The 21,593-nt window shown below is 43.1% G+C and overlaps 1 protein-coding gene across 1 annotated transcript in view; it reads left to right on the top strand.

The window, feature by feature from the left end:
- Positions 1-15,830, top strand: part of SCML4 (Scm polycomb group protein like 4) — a 44,534-nt gene extending 28,704 nt beyond the window's left edge. Inside the window, exons 5-7 of the mRNA XM_048298445.1 lie at positions 1,867-2,133; positions 10,682-10,827; positions 15,181-15,830. Coding sequence (XP_048154402.1) covers positions 1,867-2,133; positions 10,682-10,827; positions 15,181-15,306 — 539 coding nt within the window. The 3' untranslated portion in view covers positions 15,307-15,830. The remainder of the gene's footprint in view (positions 1-1,866; positions 2,134-10,681; positions 10,828-15,180) is intronic.
- Positions 15,831-21,593: the final 5,763 nt, after the last annotated feature.

Below are 21,593 nucleotides of genomic sequence, written 5' to 3'. Positions count from 1 at the left end.
GGAGACCTGAATGCATGCTGTAAGAATCCAAATCATCTAAGGGAAAAAAGCCTTGCTAAAGGAAAGTTCCTTACAGTTGCAAAGGCAAGTGCCCAAAAGGAAACTTCACGTTTGCAGCTTTCCTTCAACTCTGATGTTTGCCTTATGGTGAGTCCAGCCTTGGCCCAGAATGGGACAAAATTTTAAAAGACAGAAGCAAAAAAATAAAACAATGTAACAAAAATCTGTGGTGTGTCCTGACACACAAGCCAAGATGCTGGCATGGCACAACTCTTGAGTATTTGAGTTGTTGAACTAAATCATGTTCGTTTAACATCAACTACTGTACACAGCTGCCAAGTCATGGTTTGTTTTTTTTTTTAAGGAAAAGAGTGAAAAAGCAAATTAAAAGGAAAACTCTGTAATATACAGCCTCAGCATCTATTAGCAATGGAGTTTGTGCCTTATGGCATAAATTACAGCATTAATTCTTCTTATTACTCAATAAGGCTGCATAATACATCAGGATGAGAGCATTGCCCAAGCCGGGAAGTTGATGTGCAGCACCATGGGGGAAATTTCACCGTGCTCAGATGTCTCTGGAGGGACAGTACACATGATGAGGAAAGTGGCCTTTTCAACAGCTCAGAGAAATGTCATGGGGCAAAGGAAGGCACTTCCCTAAACTAGGGGCTCCCTGCCTACCAGGTGTTAACACCCAGTAGGAGCAGGAATCACTAAAGTGCATGTTGCCAGCAGGGATCTGTGAAGATTGGGATCTCATAGAGGTTTCCAAGGGCTCTGCTTGTATCTCAGTAGTGATACTGGGGCTGGGTGACAGGACAACTGGTTTTGCAGGGAGAATGGCAGTGGGAAAGAGGAGGAAGAAGACCTGTGGCCATCTTTTGTGAAGACAAAAAAAAGGCAAATAGGAAAAACTTGGATGTGAGGAGACTGGAGGAAGAGGACAGTGATACAGGCATAGAAGTGTCAGCCCAAACAGTGACAGACCTGAGCCTAAATCCGAGGGGAAATGGCAGAAAAAATCTGCATACTGCAAACCTCGTGCCTGTGTGTTAGGCTCCCAAGTAAAGGCAAGTGTAAGTCTCTAAATAGGTCTTAAAATGCAAAATTTGGCTTATTGTGAGGAATCTGAAAAACAAGGTATTTAGCTCCTACATAGCATGAAAAGTGCAGTGCAGAGGAGAGGAACCATAGCAATGGTTTGCAGTTGTCTGTGATGTTGGCACATTTGTCTGAACCTGAGTTAGGTCCAAGTGACTCACACATAACACATGACTGTCCATGATAAACCTTGGGTGTGCTCATCAGTCATTAAGCCTATATCCTTGCGGGATACCGGGCCTGGATGGATGTCTGCAGCTGAGGATGCTTCTGATTAATTTTGGTAATTGCAGCCAGAATGCTTTGGTTTATTACCTTCACTCCTTCCTACTGGCTGCCAGGCATTATGAACACAACAAACTACCTGTTCCGTTGTCCTCCTCTGCCTCCTTCCTTTCAGTCCTTTATTCTCAGTGTATTTGAGGAGCACCATGAGGGAAATTGGACCTGCCAGCCACTGGCCCAGGACTTTATGGAGAATAATGTTGTAAGCTGACACAGATGACACATATCAAGCCATGTTTTCCCCCTTGTGACTCTACTGACTTGGAATGGTTGTGTTTCCCTTCATTGTTTATTAATTCTCAGCAAGGATCTCTCCTGGCTGGGGTCAGCTGTCTGTACAGGAAGTTGGAGTTACACTTCCTGACCAAAAAAATGGGAATTTTAGCCAAAAAAAAAAAAAAAAAAAAAATTTCAAGGGTTGATTAAAATAGTTTCTGTTTTACTGATGTTTATTTTGTGTCTGGGCTTCCTGAGCAGAGACAGTTATACCTGAGGACTTCCTGGCTGATCCTCCGAACAGGAAGCAGTACAGTGTGGATCCTGCCGACGCTGCCTTGGGTTCCGTGGGCTCCGTGTACACCGTGCGTCAGAGTCCTGCAGATGGACACCCTGCTGGAGGCTCCTCTTCCTCCTGTAGCCATCGTCCTGCCCAGATGTCTTCAGGGGCGTCCTCATCTACTGGCCTGCGGCATCAGACCTCCAGCCCAACGAGGAATGGGGCTTATCTTGAAGGAAACAGAAGTGGTAATGCAACATCTTCCATTTAGCAATGTGTGCTGTAATGCTGGTGCTGTGCTGGAGTCTTAACTCCTTCCCAAATTCCCAAGAAAATTAGTAAGGTGGTTCTGTGATGGAATCCATCCAGACCACTCATGCTTCCATTGTAAACACAAAATCAATCTGTTCACTGTTAAGTAAAAAGGTGAAGGTTTTCTAATGCTGTTGTTAAGTAAACATATGTATTAGGTGTAATTGTGTGGCAATCATGACTGTTATGATCAGCTTAGACATGCAGATATTAATATAAAAGGCATTCCTCCCAAAGATTGATACTGCCTACAGTACTACTGCTACTACCTGTTACTTATGTGACACCAGCTGTGCACAAGACATGATGCAGAGCAAACCCAAATATTAGTGCCTCCCTCAAAGCATTTTAGCAAAAGGTTTTCCTTCCTAGCTGTGTGACCCATCCTGCCCCTTTAATCACAAACCAAGCCAGATTTTGCTTGAAAAAGACTCCCCAGCAAAACATGTGTTTTTTGAAATCATTCAGCTCACTGCCCCAGGCACTTTTATTCTTCAGGAAACAAAGCCACAAGAAGTTTATCTGCAAATTCAAGAAATGCCATGGGAACCACTGTATTCATTGATTCTTCTTCCCTCTCTTTGTATTTTTGTCCAGTTACCATGTTAGAATTTGCATTTGTTGAGGCAGTTGCTCTACCTGTCAGCTACAGTTCCTATTGGCCACAATTTATTTTCCTCTAGAAATTACCCAGGTTTATCAGATGGGTTAGCTACTTCACTGAACTTCAGTTAACTTTGTTTGCATTTTCCAAATTCTCAGTCAATAGATCTTTATCAGTAGTGATGCCAACAGTGTCTTCACCCCTTACTAATTATTCACACTTCATGTATGCATTTTTCATTCTGATGATAGATCTAACAAAGGAGTTGAATGTCTCAGCCATTTTAAAGTCATTAATTTTTTCCCTTCCTCATTTATTAATGGAACCTACTGCCACAACAGTGGGGTTTTTTTTTTCAAATCTTGATATCTTTGCAGAACATTACTGGCTCCCCTAGCCCCTTTGTCTACCATTACCTCATAATACTGTCTTTTTGCCCTTGCATTTCCCTTGGAAACGTCAAGTGATTCTGCATATTCTTGCTTGGAAGCCATTCCAGAGGCTCTTTCCAGTATCCTTTGCTTAATCTTTGCTTAATTCTTACACATCCCTCACCTCCCCAACACCTGTATTATTTCTTGCTCCTGAACTTTCACTATTTAATATTTTAGAACATTATTCTTCCAAAATATGTATTACAAGTATTTATCCATGTATTTATTTGTTGATCTAAGTTTGCCTTCTTTAATATTCAATACCCACCCAAAACCATCACTGACTTTGCTATTATTTTCACACAGTTGCTTCCCTCGTTTAGCCCTGTGTTACTCTATTATAGAGACCACTGATAAGCGTTCAGTTCTCATAATTATCTCATTCTTTACTTACGGAGTCAGCTTTACTCAAAGCAAAGTGGATAGTAGAGGAATACACAGCAAACAACTTGTAAAAGGCTGCCACTAGGAACTGGTGGCCTCAGTGCCAAAGAAAAGGAAATGAAAAGCCATTTCCTTTCAGATCTTATTCAGTGCCCCTCAGGCTGGCATAATCAGGTCCTGGGAGGACAAGAGGGTCACTGTGCAGAGGATTCATTTACCCCTCTCCCACCACTTCCTTAGAGCCTCCTAGCAGAACTGGGACCCTTTTGTTAAGCTTTATGGTTGGCAGCTGTGAGGAGCCAAGATGTAACAATGTTGTTACTTACTTGCCTTAAAAATCTTTATCGTTCTGCTTGGGATCAGTCGTTATCTCTTTGTAGAATGTATGAAGAGCCAGGACAGTTCAGACCAAAGGTCTATCTAGCCACACATCTTGTCTCCAGCATGAAACAGCAGCATACCCCAAGGAAAGGGATAAATGCAGAGCTGGTGGTGCATCCCTACTACCCTCTCTGCCTTCAGAAATGTGTGGCTCACAGACTTCCTCAACCAGAGGTGGTAGATTCACACTTAGTAAGCCCTCACAGATTTTTCTTCTCTGAATCACTTGGTGGATTACTGAATACTTAGTGCATTTTCAGAATACATAAAACTTCTGTACATAAGAATGTGTTGTGTGGAGAAAAACCTTGGCATCATGGGACGGAAACTGTGTTCAAGGGACCGAAGCTTAAAATCAGAGCTTCTTAAGCTTGTTCACCTGCATTATTTTCCCTTCTTTTTTGACTTTGAATGTCACTCTTTCCCAGTCTCAGCCAATGTCTTGTGAAACCTCCATGTAGTCCTGAGCAGGAAGCTAAGCTTCAGGAGACACCTCGATGTCTCTTTTCATGACTTCCCTCAAAATTCGCAGTCTTTACAAAATGAAAGGCTGAAATATGGCACATGTTTTTTTCCGGAACTGAATAAACAAAAAAGTCATCAAGTGGTCATGCAATAGGCTTTACAGGTTCCTGTATTTCTCTAGCTTGAAACTTATTAAAGCACTTTGAGGGGCAAAGAGGAAGAGATTGCTTTTGAACCAGGCATCCATGACATCAGCAGTCATAAATGACTTGAAACTGCTACATATAATACCTGGAGTTAACAGGACTCATCCCAAAACAGCTTAGTAATTTTATGTGACAATCATTTGACACTTGCATAACCTAGCTCCTCTGGGGTCTCTGGGTCATTTGGCCAGCTCAACAGTAAAGGCTTCTTAAAATGGAAAGGTATGCAGTGAACATCATTAAAATGGCTATAGATTCATTGATATTTTTGGGGTTTTCCTAGTTTTTAGGCATTTATTAGTCCTGGTATCACCCACTGTAGATTAGGGTGTACCACAGAGGCGCACACAAACCCATACAGGGTTTGCTACCAAGGTCCCTAACAATCCCCTGTAGCAATCCCCTATGCTCCACCAGTGTATGGCAACACAGACAACAAATGTTTATGCCACCACCATCCATCACACTTCCTCTAATCCTCTCAGATGCTGTCTGGAGACTCCAGCACTCTTCTGCAGTCCGTAGCAGAAGCTGGGTCCTTTGAGGCAGAGGAGAGGCATTTGCTCTCAGACATGGCCAGGCAGTTTTCTGTGGCTGTGGTGGGCAACACAGTGACATCCATGAAGCCAAGGTGCCCACACATTCGTTATGATATCACTTCAAGCATTAAGACTGTGGTGTTTCCAGTCACAGCCTGGTTTCATCTCTTTCACTATTTGCCATAGTGTCAGCTCTGTAACACTGGAATTCTCACCAGAGTCCTACAAAGCATTACTCACTCCTCAAAATTAGAGACTGTATTACTTCACAGAAAGAAATCATGTTTTCACCCACCATGTTGCTTCCACTTCTACTGGCAATCCCAGACTTTTAAAATACACCTTTCTGCAATTGTCTTAGTGTAGCCACACTGGAGTTTGATTACTTTCTTCACAAAGTCTCTCTTGCAAAGGTCTTTGGAATCTGTGCATGTGTTTTTCTTCTTTCTAGGCATAATTTATATGTTGCTGAATCACAAGTAAGCAAAGATGAGTAAGTGGTGCATGTCAGTCTCTGTTCTTATCCTCTTCAGTTTGTATACTTATGAGGCAGAGATGGGCTTATTAAAAAGAGGAAGAATTTATCTCTGAAACCTCAAACCAATCCTGTTTATTTATGGGTAGGTTTGAAAAATAGCTTGCCTTATTTATCATGGTGGGCAAATATCATGGAAAAAGCCATAATCATAAAACATATCTCAGTGCATAGCAGAACATGTCTTTCAAGCGGAATGGATGAGATTAAACCTCAAAGCTCTCATTAATGCGATCGGAAGCTTGATGCCTAATTCTCCTTGATTATGCTAAAAAATTCTGAAAAAAAAAAAGAAAAAAAAAGTCTCATTTCAGAAAGCCAGTTGGAGCTGCAAACAGATAAACATGCACTTTCCTGTCATCATTTGCCAAATTGAAGCTTTTAAATTAGGGAAGGAATAGTCAAGGACACCATAAACCTTTCCAAGCCTGCTTACATAACAGACAAAGCCTTTATTCCAAGTATGAAGAATTGTGTGTTCAACCACAATATAATAACCTTAACCTTGCCCTGTAGCTTGTTATTTTTATGGAGATTTTATTATCCAGTATTAGCAGTTAATTATTATCACCTGAGGGTCTTTGTTAAAGAGGCAGTCCTGCTTATTAGTACATAGATTTCCTGAAAACATCTGGGGGCATGGGGGTTGAAATTTCTCTTTTTCCAGAATAATGCTGCAAGCGGCTCATGGGAGACATCCAGCACTTCCCCAAGGGAAAGGAGCTGCTGCTGGCATTGTGAACCTCAGCACCATATTCAGCAAATACAGCCTGCCTGCTAATTTTTGAGGACATTTCAGTCCGAAAATGTCAGTGCTTTCAGTGAGCTGCCTTTTTGTTTCCCCTACAAAAGAGAGGCAAAGCAAGGAAAGCCCAGATAAATATTTAATGTCCATGGCCACGTCTCATGCAGCTGGATGCTGGGCTGCTCTTGCAGCAGGCGGAGGAGCACCTGCGGTGTTGCATCCCTGCACAGTGCGTGCCACGCTGTCAGTGGGAGCAGCTGCTGCGCTGGTGGGACAGGCACTCTTCTGTGAGGTGCTGCAAGGTGAAGGACACCAGCCAGGTGGTGCCAGACATGTCCTGCCAGCGCCGGCCAGTGCAGATGTGCTGAGCCTGATCTTTTCTGCAGAGCTCTCTGCTGATCGTGGCCTGTGAATACCCTGCCCCACCCCAAATATCCTGTAGTTGTGTTCTCTCAGATGCCTGCTTTTCTGATGCATCTCTTCTTCTCCTGCTTGGTGTGCCCTAGGTTTTTAGAAAATTATCTTAAAGCCTTCCTCCTTTCCTTCTTTATTGTGGGGGGTGGTTTGTTTTTTAAATAATTCCCATTTCTCTGCACCTTTGAGGGTCTGCTACTTCTGCTTAGTTTCAGTAGATCTGCTGCTCCTTATTATCTGCTCCAGTGCAATCAGAGAGAACCTTTTAAAATTTCATTCCCACCCCCTTCCCCTGAGGCAAAGAAATCATTTAGGCCTGCAGCAATATTAAAGTTCATCTGTCACTCCCTTTCCACTCTTATCTATCAATGACTGTACTCCCTCTGGGCTCTGTTTGTTTGCCAAGAACATATTTAGGGAGTCTGTTATTTGTCTTTCCTTCTTTTGCAGGTTTAACTCCATTTTAGCATTTTATTTCCTTGTCATGCCTCTGCAGTCATTTGGCTGTTGGCTCTGTCTCCATTCTCCTTTTCAGGAAGGTCCAGAGGTTAGTGATGAGTGGCAGAGAAAAGCCTGTGTGGAGTGAAAACTCAGACTGAGCCAGGCTACCTCTTTCCCTCAGCTTTACTCAGCTTTTGCCACTGACCTGGTAATTCCAGCTGTTTCTGTGTGGTCAATGGTCTTGACTAGGACGCCTGGAGACATTCCCCTGCAGAGGAACCTCTTCACTGTCCTTCCCCAATATCATTTGAGGCAGGAGGGGAAAGTGCTTCCCTCTGATTACCTAAATTTCCATATCCCATTCCATTAATTTGACAAATTTTTGCCACCTGTCAAAAACAGGAAATTGGATTTGACCTAGATTATGATCTCTAAAAATAATTATTGGTCGCAAGCACTCCCATCTCTTTGTAATCTGAGTATTCATTATCATCTTGATTAATTCTGATGACAGGATGGCATAGGATACCCAGGAGACATGAGACTTCCTCATTTATCTAATTCTTAGGTTAAGTGTGAATACCTTCAGATATGAAAAAAATGTATAGTACTTGCCCTGCTGCCATCAAACACTTTCTTGCTTAATGTAATCTTTCACCAAAGTGATGCTATTGAAAGAAACCCCATGCCTTTGTGTAGACATGAAATTATCTATTTTCTTTTGTAAATAGAGAAATTACACTCAGATGTGTAAATTATAATGTTAAAAAGCCAAAGAGATTAATCAACAAAATAAATTGTAAAATATATGGAAAACCAGATTGTTTCCAGAGTCACCAGCCAAAACCTGATATTTTGCTGCAAACTGGGGGTATTGAAGAATTAGTATCAACACATAATTCTTGTTTTTATATTATGATATTATACTATACCTCAGGCATGGATTTGAAAGGGTTATATTCACCTGCTGGGGTCTGGAATAGTTCTAGCCATGCAGTCTCTTTAGAAAGGTCATTTATATATTTGTCTTTCAGAAATCACATTTATGCTATTGATTGCTAGATTGAAAAGGAGTGAATAGATTCCCCCTGTCATTTCAACCTTTTCTTCTCATCCCCCTTCCTTTTATTACAGATACTTCCAATACCTGTGAAGGCTCCCAGCTGCACTCAGGGCTCTCTGCTCCCCTTTGCCCTTTCGTGGGCAGTTTGAGGCAGGAGTCACTGGGCTGCAGACTGCCCTTTCTGTTCCCAGTGTAAACCCCAAGCTAAGTCCTCTGGGCTTTCCTTACATTTATACAAATTTAAGGGAGAAACCGTGCTTCTGAGTAGTGGCACAACGTCTCCTCTGACCATGTTATGGCAGTAGCATAGAAACTTCTGCAATCTTTTGGACACAGCCAAACCTTTCTCTTCTCCCTCCATTTTCTGACTAGTTTGCAAAAGCCTGGTCTTTTTCCTGACCTTTGATTTGAGGTGGTGTAGTTCCCAATACCTCCACACATCAGCTCTCATCCAAACCACTGACAGATCGTAAAGGGGAGAAATACCTCTCCAAGACAAGTCTCAGTTCTCCCACTTGTCCCTGACAAAGTTCCTCAATGTTACTGATGATCCAGGGGTTGGCCAAGATTACCCTATTTGTTTTGCACTCTCTGTCTTCATTGTTTCATGCCAAAGGCTCCAGATGGTGTCTGTACCGTTGTGTGTTGCATTTATTCTGTGAGCAGAGCCCAGAGTCACCTGGGTCCATACGAACACTGGTCCTCGCTGTCTAATTAAAAGGACCTGCAACTCTTCCTTGTCCTTTGTATCCAGAACAGTGACTTACCAAATGAGAGTGGAATTATCATGATATTTACATCTCATCTCATTATGAAAACCATCAACCAGATTTGCACATTCATAGCACTGCTGGTTTCTGAAATACATTTTGAGTAACTGCAAATACACCTTGTTACATTATACTGTAAGATGAGCACGGTGGCAAGGAAGAAAGGACCAATATGCACATAAAACCATTATTGGGCATATATGGGCAGAGTCTCAGCCACTATAGATCAGCAGAGCTCTATTGAAGTCAATGGAATGACAATCTACATAAGCCCCAAACCCACCCAGCACATTTACTCATGTGCATTAGGATCATGTTTTGAGTCATGCATGGGGATTCTCACATATCTCATCTGTCTTTATAAGCTCAGTATGTCTCTGGATAGCTCATCCCTTCTCTCCTCAGCAGTTCTGTTTGCCTCTTGGCTACTTGGGGCATTTCCAGGCTCTACTTTATGTGTCTGTGGTCTCCCTCTACACATACTCTTCTGTTTGATTTCTGGTCTTCTGTGGTGTATACTTGCTTGCCATTTGCACGTCTCTCATTAAAAACTGGGCCTTGACAGAAAGAGATGAGCAGATGTGGTGAGCAAGTAACATTTAATACATCTGTGTACTGCTGCCTGCTAATGCAAAATTTGCTTGGTGAAGATATAAACAAATAGAAACAGTTTTCCTGTAACCTAGCATAATATAGTTCTTGTCATAGAGAAGCAGCATAAGTGGGGGTACAAATTATATTCAGGTGGAGATTGAGATTTATAATTCTGCAGAGACTAAGAATAAAAACATAAATGCACTTTCATTCCAATGTGCCTTTATTCACTTGATTTAAAGCTACAGCAAGCTGAAGTCACCTTAAATCATCGAGGGCTTGTACCATTAAAAAGTCACATGTGCAATGTTCATCTTCACATGTTTTAGTAACTTTCCAAATTGGCATTCACTGGGGATCATCAGCTTTGTGAGAGACTAAGATTAGGAAGATATGGACTGAAAACCTTGTGCTAAGCTCTAAAACAAGTATGAATATCTGAATGCAAATGAAAAAACCCTATTTGCTACATCCTGATTTTATCCTCTAGCCTTTGCATTCTATGGCAGAGTCCTTTGTTTAGTGCTGAAGAATTTTCTCTCCAGGTGTGAGGGTAGTGTCTTCTTTAGCCAAGATCCCTGCTGCTGCAGATCAGACAGCAGGGGCAGCTTGGTTTAAGAGCCCGGCAGCTGGCACATTTTTCCTTCCCCAGCAGGGACTTGAGGGTTTCATGTTTTTTAACACAATTCACCAGCTGGGATCATGTCTTTCAATAAACAGTCAGATTAGAAACTGCTGCAAGTCCCCTTTTCTCCCTACACCACCATCTCCGGCTGATACTTGCACACACAGATCCAATGTCCAATGCTGCAGGGAGGCTGCCAAAGCCCTGCATGCTCACAATCACAAACCAAGGAAACTTCTGCATGCCACTGTAATGCACTGTTGTGGGCTTTTTTGTACCCATAGCCTCAAGTCCTTCACCTGAACGACAAGATGCAGCTCGGCCATCAAGCAAGAATCCTTTGACCTGGACAGTGGATGATGTGGTTTGGTTTGTGAAGGATGCAGACCCTCAAGCTTTAGGCCCTCACGTGGACCTCTTCAGAAAACATGTAAGTAGAAGGCTGCCCTTACCACTTCTGGGTAATTTGAGTCACAAGAGATAGTCAGCACATGTCACACACACAGCCCCTCAGCTGCCTTGAGCTGCCATAGGCAGTGTTTGTGCTCAGCGAGGTTGAATGCAGGGCCTGGCAAGGAGTTCAGCACCTGTGGGGGGTTTGGGCTAAAGAAATTTCACTTATGCCTTGAGATGGGGGTTGAACACCAGGATGGACTTTGTGAAGAGATGGACGATGTCCCAAGCCTGTCAGTATTAAAGAGGCTTTTGGAAAGTGCCCTTAATAACACGGTGCAATTTGGTCAGCCCTGAATTGCTCTGGCAGTTGGACTAGATCATTGGAGGTCCCTTCCAACTGAAATAGTCCTATACTATTCTATGCTATTTTGTGCTATGCTATGCTACTCTATTAATTTATACTTCAATGGGGAAACCCTAACAGTGTTTTAAGAAAGTGCTCACTGTTTGTTCCCAGCTACTCCAGCATAAATTGTTTTTACGCCAAGCCTAAGAGAAAGCACTGAGGATCTGGTGCTCCTTTTTCATTGTCAGATTCACACAAAAAGCCTCTTTTCAATGTCAGTTTTTTTCACAGGGTACACATGATTCTTCTCTGAAGAGCATTTTTTATGTGTCTCTAGATATTTAGCAGGAGAAATCCAAACCAGCCAATATTTTAATCTTTTTCCCCTCAGTATTATGTAGCTACATAACCAAATTTAACAGACCTGCTGACTCACTAGAGGATATGATAGTTACTTTTGTGAGTCAGCCTCCAGTGATTGAAATTATATTATCCTTAACTAGTAAATGGCAAGACAGTAAACTTGTCTGATCTGGAGTTTTCTGTTCTGCTGGTGTGTATGGAGTTGACACCAAATGTATCTACTAGCATTTTTGGCCTTCTGCTTCTCTCCTTAATCAATTCAGTCTGGCTATGAAAAATGGATTTTAGCCTGAAAGTGACTTGTTTGTGTTCAGCTGGAGGTCATAACTTTCATGTAAGTGCCTGAACCTAGGTCTAAATGAGAATTGCTCCCCAGCCCTGAGTCCTGATCAGCACCCCCAGCGCTGCAGAGACAACAGGTGGGCTTGATCACTCCTTGCCCCAGTGCCAGCAGAGACAAGTGGGGCTGTGGGGCTGCAGACGAGAGCTGAGGGAGGTAAATGGACTTTCAGCTACTCTCTGCACCCAGGGTTTCCAGATGCAGGAGAGGAGGTGGGTGAGGAGCAGCTGAAAATGAAGATGAACACAGGCCTTGGTGTCTGCTCATGCTAGGAAGGAATTGAGGCCATCTGCCATCTATAGACCAGTCTGTGGGATGAGAACAACAGCAGGCACAGCGGTGTAGGGCCAAATCTGCAAGTACAGGTCAGGTGCTGGCCTACTTTTCCTGCCTTCTGCCTTATCAGCTGATAATGAAAGCATGGCCTATATTGGTCATGTGGCAACCAGGCAGAGAAACGAGCCACCTTCAGATTTGAAGGAACTTGCTATAGAATGAGTTTCTGAGAATATCAGAAGGGGCTGTGCATCAAGAGAAAATCTTCATGCAAGGGAGCAAGAATTGACATGGTCTGAGGCATACAGGTATATCCCAAAGGAAAAAAACCCCAACTTTTAAAGTTTGTCTTGTAAATATGGAGAGTGCAAAAGCACTAATTTTGTCTAGTTTCCATCTGTAGTAAAGTATTTTATGTAGCAGCAGGGCAGGGGAGCACTCCAGGCAGTCATGGGCCAGCTGCACTGGAGAATGCCACGATACTGCAGCTGCTCTGCGACCGAAGAGATCAAGCTAAATTGCCACTAAAGACTGTCCCTGTCATCCTTTGTTGCACACCCAGCACCCATGGGCTCTACTTATCATTGGCTTCCTGGTAAAATACACCATAGGTGTGAGAACCTGGGTATGATTGCCACACAACTCAATTCAATTACACCTTTGAGTTATATATGTCCCTGCAATTTTTCAGCCTTCAGACCTCATCTGGATTAGCACAAAGACCCCAGGGGTGAGAGACAAGTGATTAGTCCATTAACCTCAGCCATATCTTCCTGTGTGTTCAATCTTTCTGTGAAGCAGGTGCATAATTTACTTAGAAGCACTTACTGTCATTGACAAGGCCCAGCTATCACCCGAAATAGTTGCGTTGGCAATCGGCTCATCTGAGCTGGGAGAGAGAGGCTGTTGGGACCAGCAGGAAGAAAACAGCTGGAGGATGTATCCTGAATGGGGCAGTGTGCTTTCCTACTGCTCTGTCAGGCCATTTGGGCGTTGACCTCAGCCCTCAGAGCCAGCTCTTCCAGCATGCAGCACACATCCTTCACTGCCCCAACAGGCAATGCAGGATGCTCTGGCTCTGTCTGCTCTTCCTACCAGGAGCAGAAGCTTTGCTTCTTGCCAAGATACCTGAGGAGCTCTGTCACATGTAGCTCTTGAGAGTGTCCACCAAAGACTGAGAAACTTCCTACTAGCTCCCCTCGGCTGTTCCCTTCTCCCTCAGCACATCTGTGTGCCAAGCTATTCCAGCTGAGCCCATCACTGATAGAGATTTTGGTCTTATGGAGAGGAGCCATTGCCCTGGCCAGGGACCTTGTAGCAGCGCTGTGTGAGAGCTCATGCAGACTCTATCAGCAGGAAAGACTTGGCAGAAAGACTGGGGGAAGAGAGATGGAGGAGAGGAAAAGTGACACTGATGGCACTGAATGTTACCAGTTCCAGACCTGGTATCTTCTGCTGGGGCTATTGCAGATGTGGGAACTATGTTATCAAAGTCTTTTTTAAAATTATTTTTAAAAGGCCTGACACAGTAATACTGTAAAGAAGTCAAGCCAAGAATCTGCCCAGGGAAATGGCTAATATGGGATATTTAATTGAATATGAATGCTCCCTCTGGCATACTATTGTCATGGAGTTTAGTTTTGACCCCTACACAGTAATAATAATGGAAATAATAAAATGCTGAACTCAACATTTAGAAACAGCTGCCTCCACACCTGACCCTTGACTGTGGTTTTTTTTATGACACCACATTTAAAGGAGTTCTTATTTTATTTCTTATGCAAATAGTAATTATGCATAACACTTATTCTTACTTTACCTTAGCTTCCTTAAAATAATGGCAAGGAGAGCAGAGAGGAGGTGAAGGGAGTTTCTATTATGGATAGAGTGGGGGTTGCAAAATGAAGAGCATTAATTGATTGAGTTAATCAGAAAGTGACCTTAACTGCTCATCAGATAAATCACCTAGTGAATGGAATAATAATGATCAGGGCAAATTAGGATCCATGGCTTTGCTTAATAAGTAGGCAATGGATCACAGTGGAAAGATCTGACCATCAAAACCATAGAACACAATACAGACAGCATTGGGGTGTGTTATCTGTGTTTGTATATCCACATATACATACTGCTTGTGATATTTTAGCTCTGACAGTCCATGTGTGTAAATGTGCTGGAAACTGTGGGGATGGGTAGTATTTTTTGGCAGATCCACTAATACAGTCAGGAAAAAACAGATAATCTTTGGGTCTAAGGTAGAACAGTATAGCTGAAAGCTTCTGTGTTCTACTGCCCATAGCAGAGTCTCTTTGTGGGCTCAGGCTGCTTTCACAGTAGCACTTTGTAATTTCAAAAGGTTTTCAAGCCAACAGTTCTGAGATAAACAGCTGAGCTTCGTGGCAATTTTCTCCACTTACGTGAGGGTCAAATTAAAATTGAGCAAATTTTATTAATAAATGCAATTAAATAAGCAAGTTACTACTGTCTTCAATTTGAGAAAAAACCCCATATATATATATATATATATACACACATATACATATATATATACACACACCCATGCACCATATACTCGCATCACGGGATATAAGTGTACTGGATATGTATGTTTCACTAGATATGTGAAACAGGTGGATAGCTGGGGATAAAGCTCAAACTGAGATTCAGAGGTGTTCTATTAGCAGTTTAATGTGGCTACATCCTTCGCTGTCTCCATCATACCTTTCTCTCAAGGCTGACTGGCTTTTCTCAGAATTGTGCGTAGAGCAACACTGATTTTTAAAAAATTCTACTTTTAATTGCAAAATAAATTGAAAACCTAGACTAATCTTATAGTTCCTTGAAGAATAAAAGGTAGTATTTAATTAAACCTTCCTTTGCAGCTTCCTTCTATCACACCTCAGATTTCAATTTTCTAAATGAAATTTCAGAATGCATGACATTTCAGGTAGCTCTACCCTAAATGACATGCTGTTTCTAATTCACCTTGTTTAATGTGTCAGGACACAGCACTTAAAGGGGGGTTAACACATTCTGATTCTCTTCCTCTCCTTTGAAACCAGGAAATTGATGGCAATGCTTTGTTACTGCTGAAAAGCGACATGATCATGAAATACCTGGGGCTGAAATTGGGACCGGCACTGAAACTGTGTTACCACATTGATAAGCTCAAGCAAGCCAAGTTCTAACAATTTCTTGAACGACAGAATGTGAGCTAAATCTAGATGGAAGACTAAAGGTAACATGTTGCCTTACAGAAATGCATTCATTTGCAGATTGCTTTTCCTTCTTTTTTATCAAAGACTTTGTCTTTTTTAACATTTGTGCATTGTCACCTTTTTTTAATCCAATGGGATTTTTTGGGCTGCTTTGTGTTAATAATTTGCCAAAAAGTATATAATTACAATAATTATTTTGTATCATTAATATTATTATTATTATAGTAAGTCCTATTTTTGTAATCAGAAGTGGGAAATCAAAACCAAACACAGCTATAGCATATGCTGAGGACTGCTAGAAGACAAACCAAGAGTCCCTCACTTGCCACGGGTCCGCCTCGGAGGAGTAATCGCTGACCTGCATTGCCTGGGCACCAGCTCCACTCTCCATGCTCAGGGGCTGGAAAAGTGCAGCGTTTGGTCACCTTTGTCTGATGGGAACTTCCCCGTGTCTTGCACTATCCGGAAAACTTGAATTATTCACTTAAACAAAAAAAAAAACCAACAACAACAAAAAAAAGGAACAAAGAAAAGAAAATAAAAGCAAAAAAAAAAAGGGAGGGAGGGGAAGGTTTTTCCCCCAGCTAAAGTAGTTTTTCCCGCTAGAGGGAGCAGCCCAAGCAGACTTGTCGCTGGAGCTCTGATGCTGCGGTGCTTTCCATCTGATGAGCTTTGACCGTCGTGACTCTCCTATCGAACACGGTCATAAATGCCGCCAAGGAATCACAGGCTCCCAGCAGGATGCGCCCATCACCGTTTACAGATAATTAATTCAAGAAAAGCCCAAATGCAGAGAGTGTTTCTGACAGGATGTTTCCCGTCACACCAAAGAGGGGGTGGATGGCTCCCACGGTGTCTGGCACGCACAGCTGTCAGCTCCCTTCCCTGAGCTGCCTCAGTCTGGCGTACACTTTGTGGCACTCCAAGAAAAATCTGAATTTCTGGGTTTGTTTTTGTTTTCTCTTTAAAAAACGAGGAAGCCGGGCGGGATCGTTCCTCGCAAGGACCTGGGCACATCTCTGCACTTTGCAATGATGGTCAGACCCAGGACAGATGCTGTAGGGTTGGTTCCTGATTGCGCTGTGGCTTTCACTACACAGACAGATGTGCTGGACTTTCTGTCTCAAGAGAATTAAAAATTCTCTTCTGCCTCTTACACAAATCTAAAAGGTGCTTATTGACACTTCATGTAACTGAGAGGGAGAAAACAGGTCTCAGGCTGAGGAAGTAATCTGTGGAATGGGTATGTCCTTGTTTTCATCCACAAAGGATGACTATGAAGTGACACATCCATATAGTTCAAACCCTTAGTGCATGAGAAGGAGAGGTAGCAAGTGTTTGTAAGTCATGCAGGTAATTTTAGAGCTAGTTAGCTCAACTGAATTGAGAAGCAGGGTCCTGATAATATGCAAGATTGTTCAACCCTGTTTATGTAGAAAAGAATGTTACCAAAAATACCTCATGAAATAAAATTCAACTTGATGCATGTTGCTAGACTAGAACTCCTACAAAAAATGCCCATTCAAGGGCCTACTCCTGGAAATCCTTAGAAATAGGAGAAACCATATCCTACAAGACTTTCACGAAACTCCTGGGGACTACTCTCCTAATTTAGAAAACTCGTCATAAAGTTGGAGGATTGGATCTTTACAGGACTGACCAGCTTTCAGCAAATCCTGTCTTCATGCTGAAACACCCTAAACAGGAATAGCTGAACAACTGTATTAAATGAAAAGTCATATATGTAATTGAGTGACGTAATATAGGGAACCCTAAACGTGCCAATGCTTGTAACACAACACCCATCCACATCACTTTGTGGTATAAAGAATGGAAATCTCTTCAGTCAGCTATATGGTTGAGGCAGAGGTGACTTTCCATCAACAGCAAATTTGTACAGTTCGTTTTTCACTCTTACATTCCCAAAATATGTAAAAATCTTGCTGTATTAGTAATATCACTTTCAAAGAGTCCTCAAACAATCTTTTTTTCTCCTCATAATTACAAACTTAGTTAACCTCTCTTCCTTTTTCAAAATGGGATTTTAATTCCTTCACTTAAAACCCCACCTTGCTGTAATGTATCAGTAATCAGAGCTGGTTAGACTTTATCAGATGGCTTCAATGCTGGAAAATCCCACTTTGTCAAAATCAAAACTCTTCATAAAAGCATGTCGCTTTCTAACATTAAATTCTATTTAACTGAAACTACAGCTTTCAGTAGTGTCAAAACATCATTTTGACATTTTGGAAGTGGAACGTTTTTGTTCCAAGAATATTTTTGCATTTTATTGAATTTTCCTGGAGGATCCGTAGCTTCACATTTTGTTCTGAGAGTGGGGGGAAAAAAACCACAACCCAGAACTAGACTTTCCTAAGCAAGAATCCTTCCCATTCTGTTCTGTGTCTCACCCCTTCCTTCCATTCCCTGCCCCTACTCCGGATGTTACAGCCAAGGGGGCTGATCATACCAACACAGTATGAAGAGGCTCCATGGTGGTAATGATGTTGTACACATGGTTTAACATGCTGAAACAGTGTTCATGTGTGTATCTGATGTACACAGTCAGTGGTGCCATCTCATTTGATATCACACTTGTACGTATATCAGGACTGTCCAGGCCATGATATTTAATGTTCTGTTTCTCAAAGGAGAGGCAGTTAGTGGATTCATTCTACGTGTAAGTAATGCTTATGACAAAAATTCCTCATTGCATGGTGTTGTTTTGTTTTGTTTTGTTTCGCTCGAGGGGCAATTAGGAGACTAACATTATTGTGATTGCTGTAATACAGAACTTGTACCTAATTTTTATCTTTCAGTACTTGTCAGTGAAGGTAGTTAAGCAGCTCTGCTCTGCTGAGAGTGTCAGGCCATTTCCTCAGAACAGGCACAAAAGAACCGGGATATGTATGTCAGCTGCTTCTCCGTTGGCTGCTGCTTTAGACTGCGCCTCTACAAATTACTTCGCTTGCTATTCCTTTCACAGCTCTCCCTTCAGACTGTAGCCAACCCAGTTGTATTTTTTAACAGTTCCCAACAGGTGGGTGTATGTGAGATACCTTTAAAAGCAACACATGTGCCTCTTTTCTACTTCTAAGCACTCGTAGTTGGATCAAAAGGCACTTTGGTTGCTCCAGGCAGTTTCAATTCTTTGTGGGCTTTCATTTTTTTTTTAAAAGCAAGCAGTCAAAGTCCAAGGATTTGGGGACTGCTCTTCCCTTGCTTGAGTGGTGGTTACAGGGTATTGGGAGCACAGAGCCAGTGCTCCCTGGCAGACCATCTTCTTGGATCTCACGTGGCTGACCAGCTCAGCCTCAGCTGCCAGCACAGTCCAGTCACGCTGCCTTCCCATCCACCTGCCATCACAGCCTCTTCTCTCACACCAGCAAATGCCTCCTTCCCCAGCCAGACCTAATTGCATTTCAAGAAATGCCTCTGGGAATGCCTCCACCTCTCTGAGCCCGCTGTCTTGCTTGGCAGGCTGAGGAGTGCAGCAGCCTCTGCAGCATTAGCAGCTTCGCTCAATGTGATTAATGCAGGCAGGCACCCTTGGGACCGGCATGTAAAGCATCACTCTGGGCTGTTATTGCCCTTAAACTGATGGCTGAATTTCTATAGGTTGTCAGCAGTCTTCATGAGTTACACTTCCTTCCTTCGTAAGGAACGGATGGCTGTGAGAGATTAAATGGAGCATTATTAGCAAAACTAGCAATAATTAGTAAAACAACAAGAAAATGACTGATAAAGTTTTTGTCTGGAAAGAATGCCTCTGTTGGCTCAGCAGCAGGAGAACACACCATCCTCCAAAGCCTGCTCCTGACTGCAGCAGCTCTGGATGGCCATTCCTCTCGCCCTGGCACAGCCACCCCTGGGTTCATTCCTGCCCATGGGATGCAGCAACCCCCATCTCTGGCTGCACTGTTTGGGGGCTGCACAAGCTCAGGGGGGAATCTGTCAGCTCTTACTTCCCCGAAACACACCCAACCCCCTCAGTTAATTAGTTAGTGCCTTCTTTAGTTGCCTCCCTACTCTCTCTTTTCACCTGAGTCACTTCTGTTTGAAAAAAAGACATTATGAGGGAGATCCCCCAGGTCCTTCGAGCAACCTGTGAATGACCCCTCAGCTCACCCCACAGAGAAGCATCTCTAGGGTCAGACATCTGCCTAGATACAACTGATCCTCCCTCAGCACCAGAAAGGCAGGCAAGAATTAAATGCCCCTTTTTTATTAATTAAAACTAAAGGCTTTTCAGTCCCTTCCCCCCTCCTAAATACAGCCTCCCTCCACAGGGCCAGTTGCTTGCTTCTCCCCAAAGCAGCAAGGAGGGAGACAGAGAAGGTGCCCAAAAGGACTGCCTGCTGCTGGCTGATCCAGCAAGGCAGCAGCTATGGAAGGACCAAAACCAGCTGCTCCTCTGGTTTGAAACTGGTTTGGCTGGGGAGAGGTGTCATGCCCAGGGATTTGTTCTGGGGGATTTTCCTGTCAGACGTATGCAGGTTGCACCCCAGCGTTTCAGACTGCACCTTCAGTCAATTGCACGTTCAGTCTGTTGCAGTGTGGACTTTGTCTCCAAATCCACCTTCTTGAGCTTGTGTTATGGGACTGCTCTGCTGGCGCAGGCTGCTTCCACATCAACAGGCTTGGGGTTGCTAGGGAAGTAAGTCATAACAAGCACATTGAGGGTAAAAATTCAGGGAAATGGCAGGTCAGCAAGATTCTCCTTCCCTTTCCAAGCAGTTCTGTGTGCAGAACTTTACTGCAGCAGCTCCCTAATGGGGCAGAATGTGCTGACTTTTGGCTGAGGTAGAGTTAAAACACGACACCCACACACCATTACGCCCTGCCGCTGGCAACTGGGTCATAAGGAGCCATAGGGATTTTTCTTCTCTCACCAAGAATTACGGTCCCAAATTCACACACCTTTACCAGAGAAGGTGGGCAAGTAGCTGCACACACTGCCTCTGATGCCTTGAAGTAGTTGCATGCTGTTCTCCAACCCATGCTCCTTTCATGGACAATTGGAAATCGATTCCCTTGGAAATCTAAAATTTTGCTTGAAAAAGAATCACTTTTATTCACTGCCATGAGTTAAATATTATAGAAACACGACTGCTAACAATTTGCTTCGCATAATTTGTACTAATGCTAATAAGCAACAGCTGCAACACTTCCTGTTGTAAATTCTTTTGTGGTTGCAGTGGAATTATCACATCTGTACTTCACAAATCTGATAGACTCGAGCACAGCTCGCTCATTCTGGCTCCAGCTCCAGCAAATCCCCGTGCCTCAGAAGTATGGCTGCAGAAACTGTATTTACAGTCTCTGTCTCCCTTCATTCCCAAAGCCTCTGCTCCCCACCAGGTAGCTGGAGCAAGAGGGATCAGGGTTGGGGGGGATGTGGCAGCCTGGGGGTCAGCCAGTGCAGGCATGGTGTGGCTGGAGCAGATTGCTTTCAGCAAAGATATCCCTGACCAGCCAGGTTTATTGCAGTTCAAGCAGACAGGTTTTGGTCAGAGGCTAAGTACAGGAGAAAAGTGATTTATTAAAGAAAAAGAATGAAATATGAGTGTGCAATACACTGCCACCATAAGACTTAAGCTGAAACCCAAGAATCCTTCAACTGTAATCTAAAGAAAAATGTTTCCCTCACTCAAGACTCTAAATAAAGCATGTTAGGCCAAACCCAGGTCCCACTGAGGTCCACATAAGTTTTTCTATTGAATTCATAAGACCGGGGCTTGGCTCATAAACCCGGTCAAGCTTCAGCTATGTCCCACAGTAACCAGAGCCTAACAAGCTATTCCATCCTCTCTTACAAAGAGCGGAGACAGACGCTGCTGGCCAGCCCCCCCTCCCCTGCTCCCAGGAGAGCTGCTAGCTTACTGGAAGAGAGAGTTCTTCCAGCTGCACCTCTACCTGATCCCAACACCTTCTCCTGTTAGCTTTGCATTTTAGCTATGAGTTTCATGGAAGGTGGTTTGGGTTTTCCACTTCGGAGCAAACCAAAGCCCATGCCCTGAGGATTTCAGCCATGCCACTAGGCAGAAACTCACACTGATTTGAACATGACTCTGCTGGGAGATTTCCACATGTTCCTGAGGCAAAGGCTGAGGTGGGATTTAAAAATAAAACTTTTCAAAATGAGTCTCAGTGATCCACAACTTTTGGCTCCTTCAGCATCCACCACACTTCATCATACTTCAAATGGTTGAGTCTCTTGGTAGTGTCATAATCGGACAGGAATAGCTCACAGGACT

This window comes from Corvus hawaiiensis, chromosome 3 (assembly GCF_020740725.1).
Source record: "Corvus hawaiiensis isolate bCorHaw1 chromosome 3, bCorHaw1.pri.cur, whole genome shotgun sequence".
NCBI lineage: Eukaryota > Metazoa > Chordata > Aves > Passeriformes > Corvidae > Corvus > Corvus hawaiiensis.
This window is presented reverse-complemented; position numbering and strand designations above follow the sequence as displayed.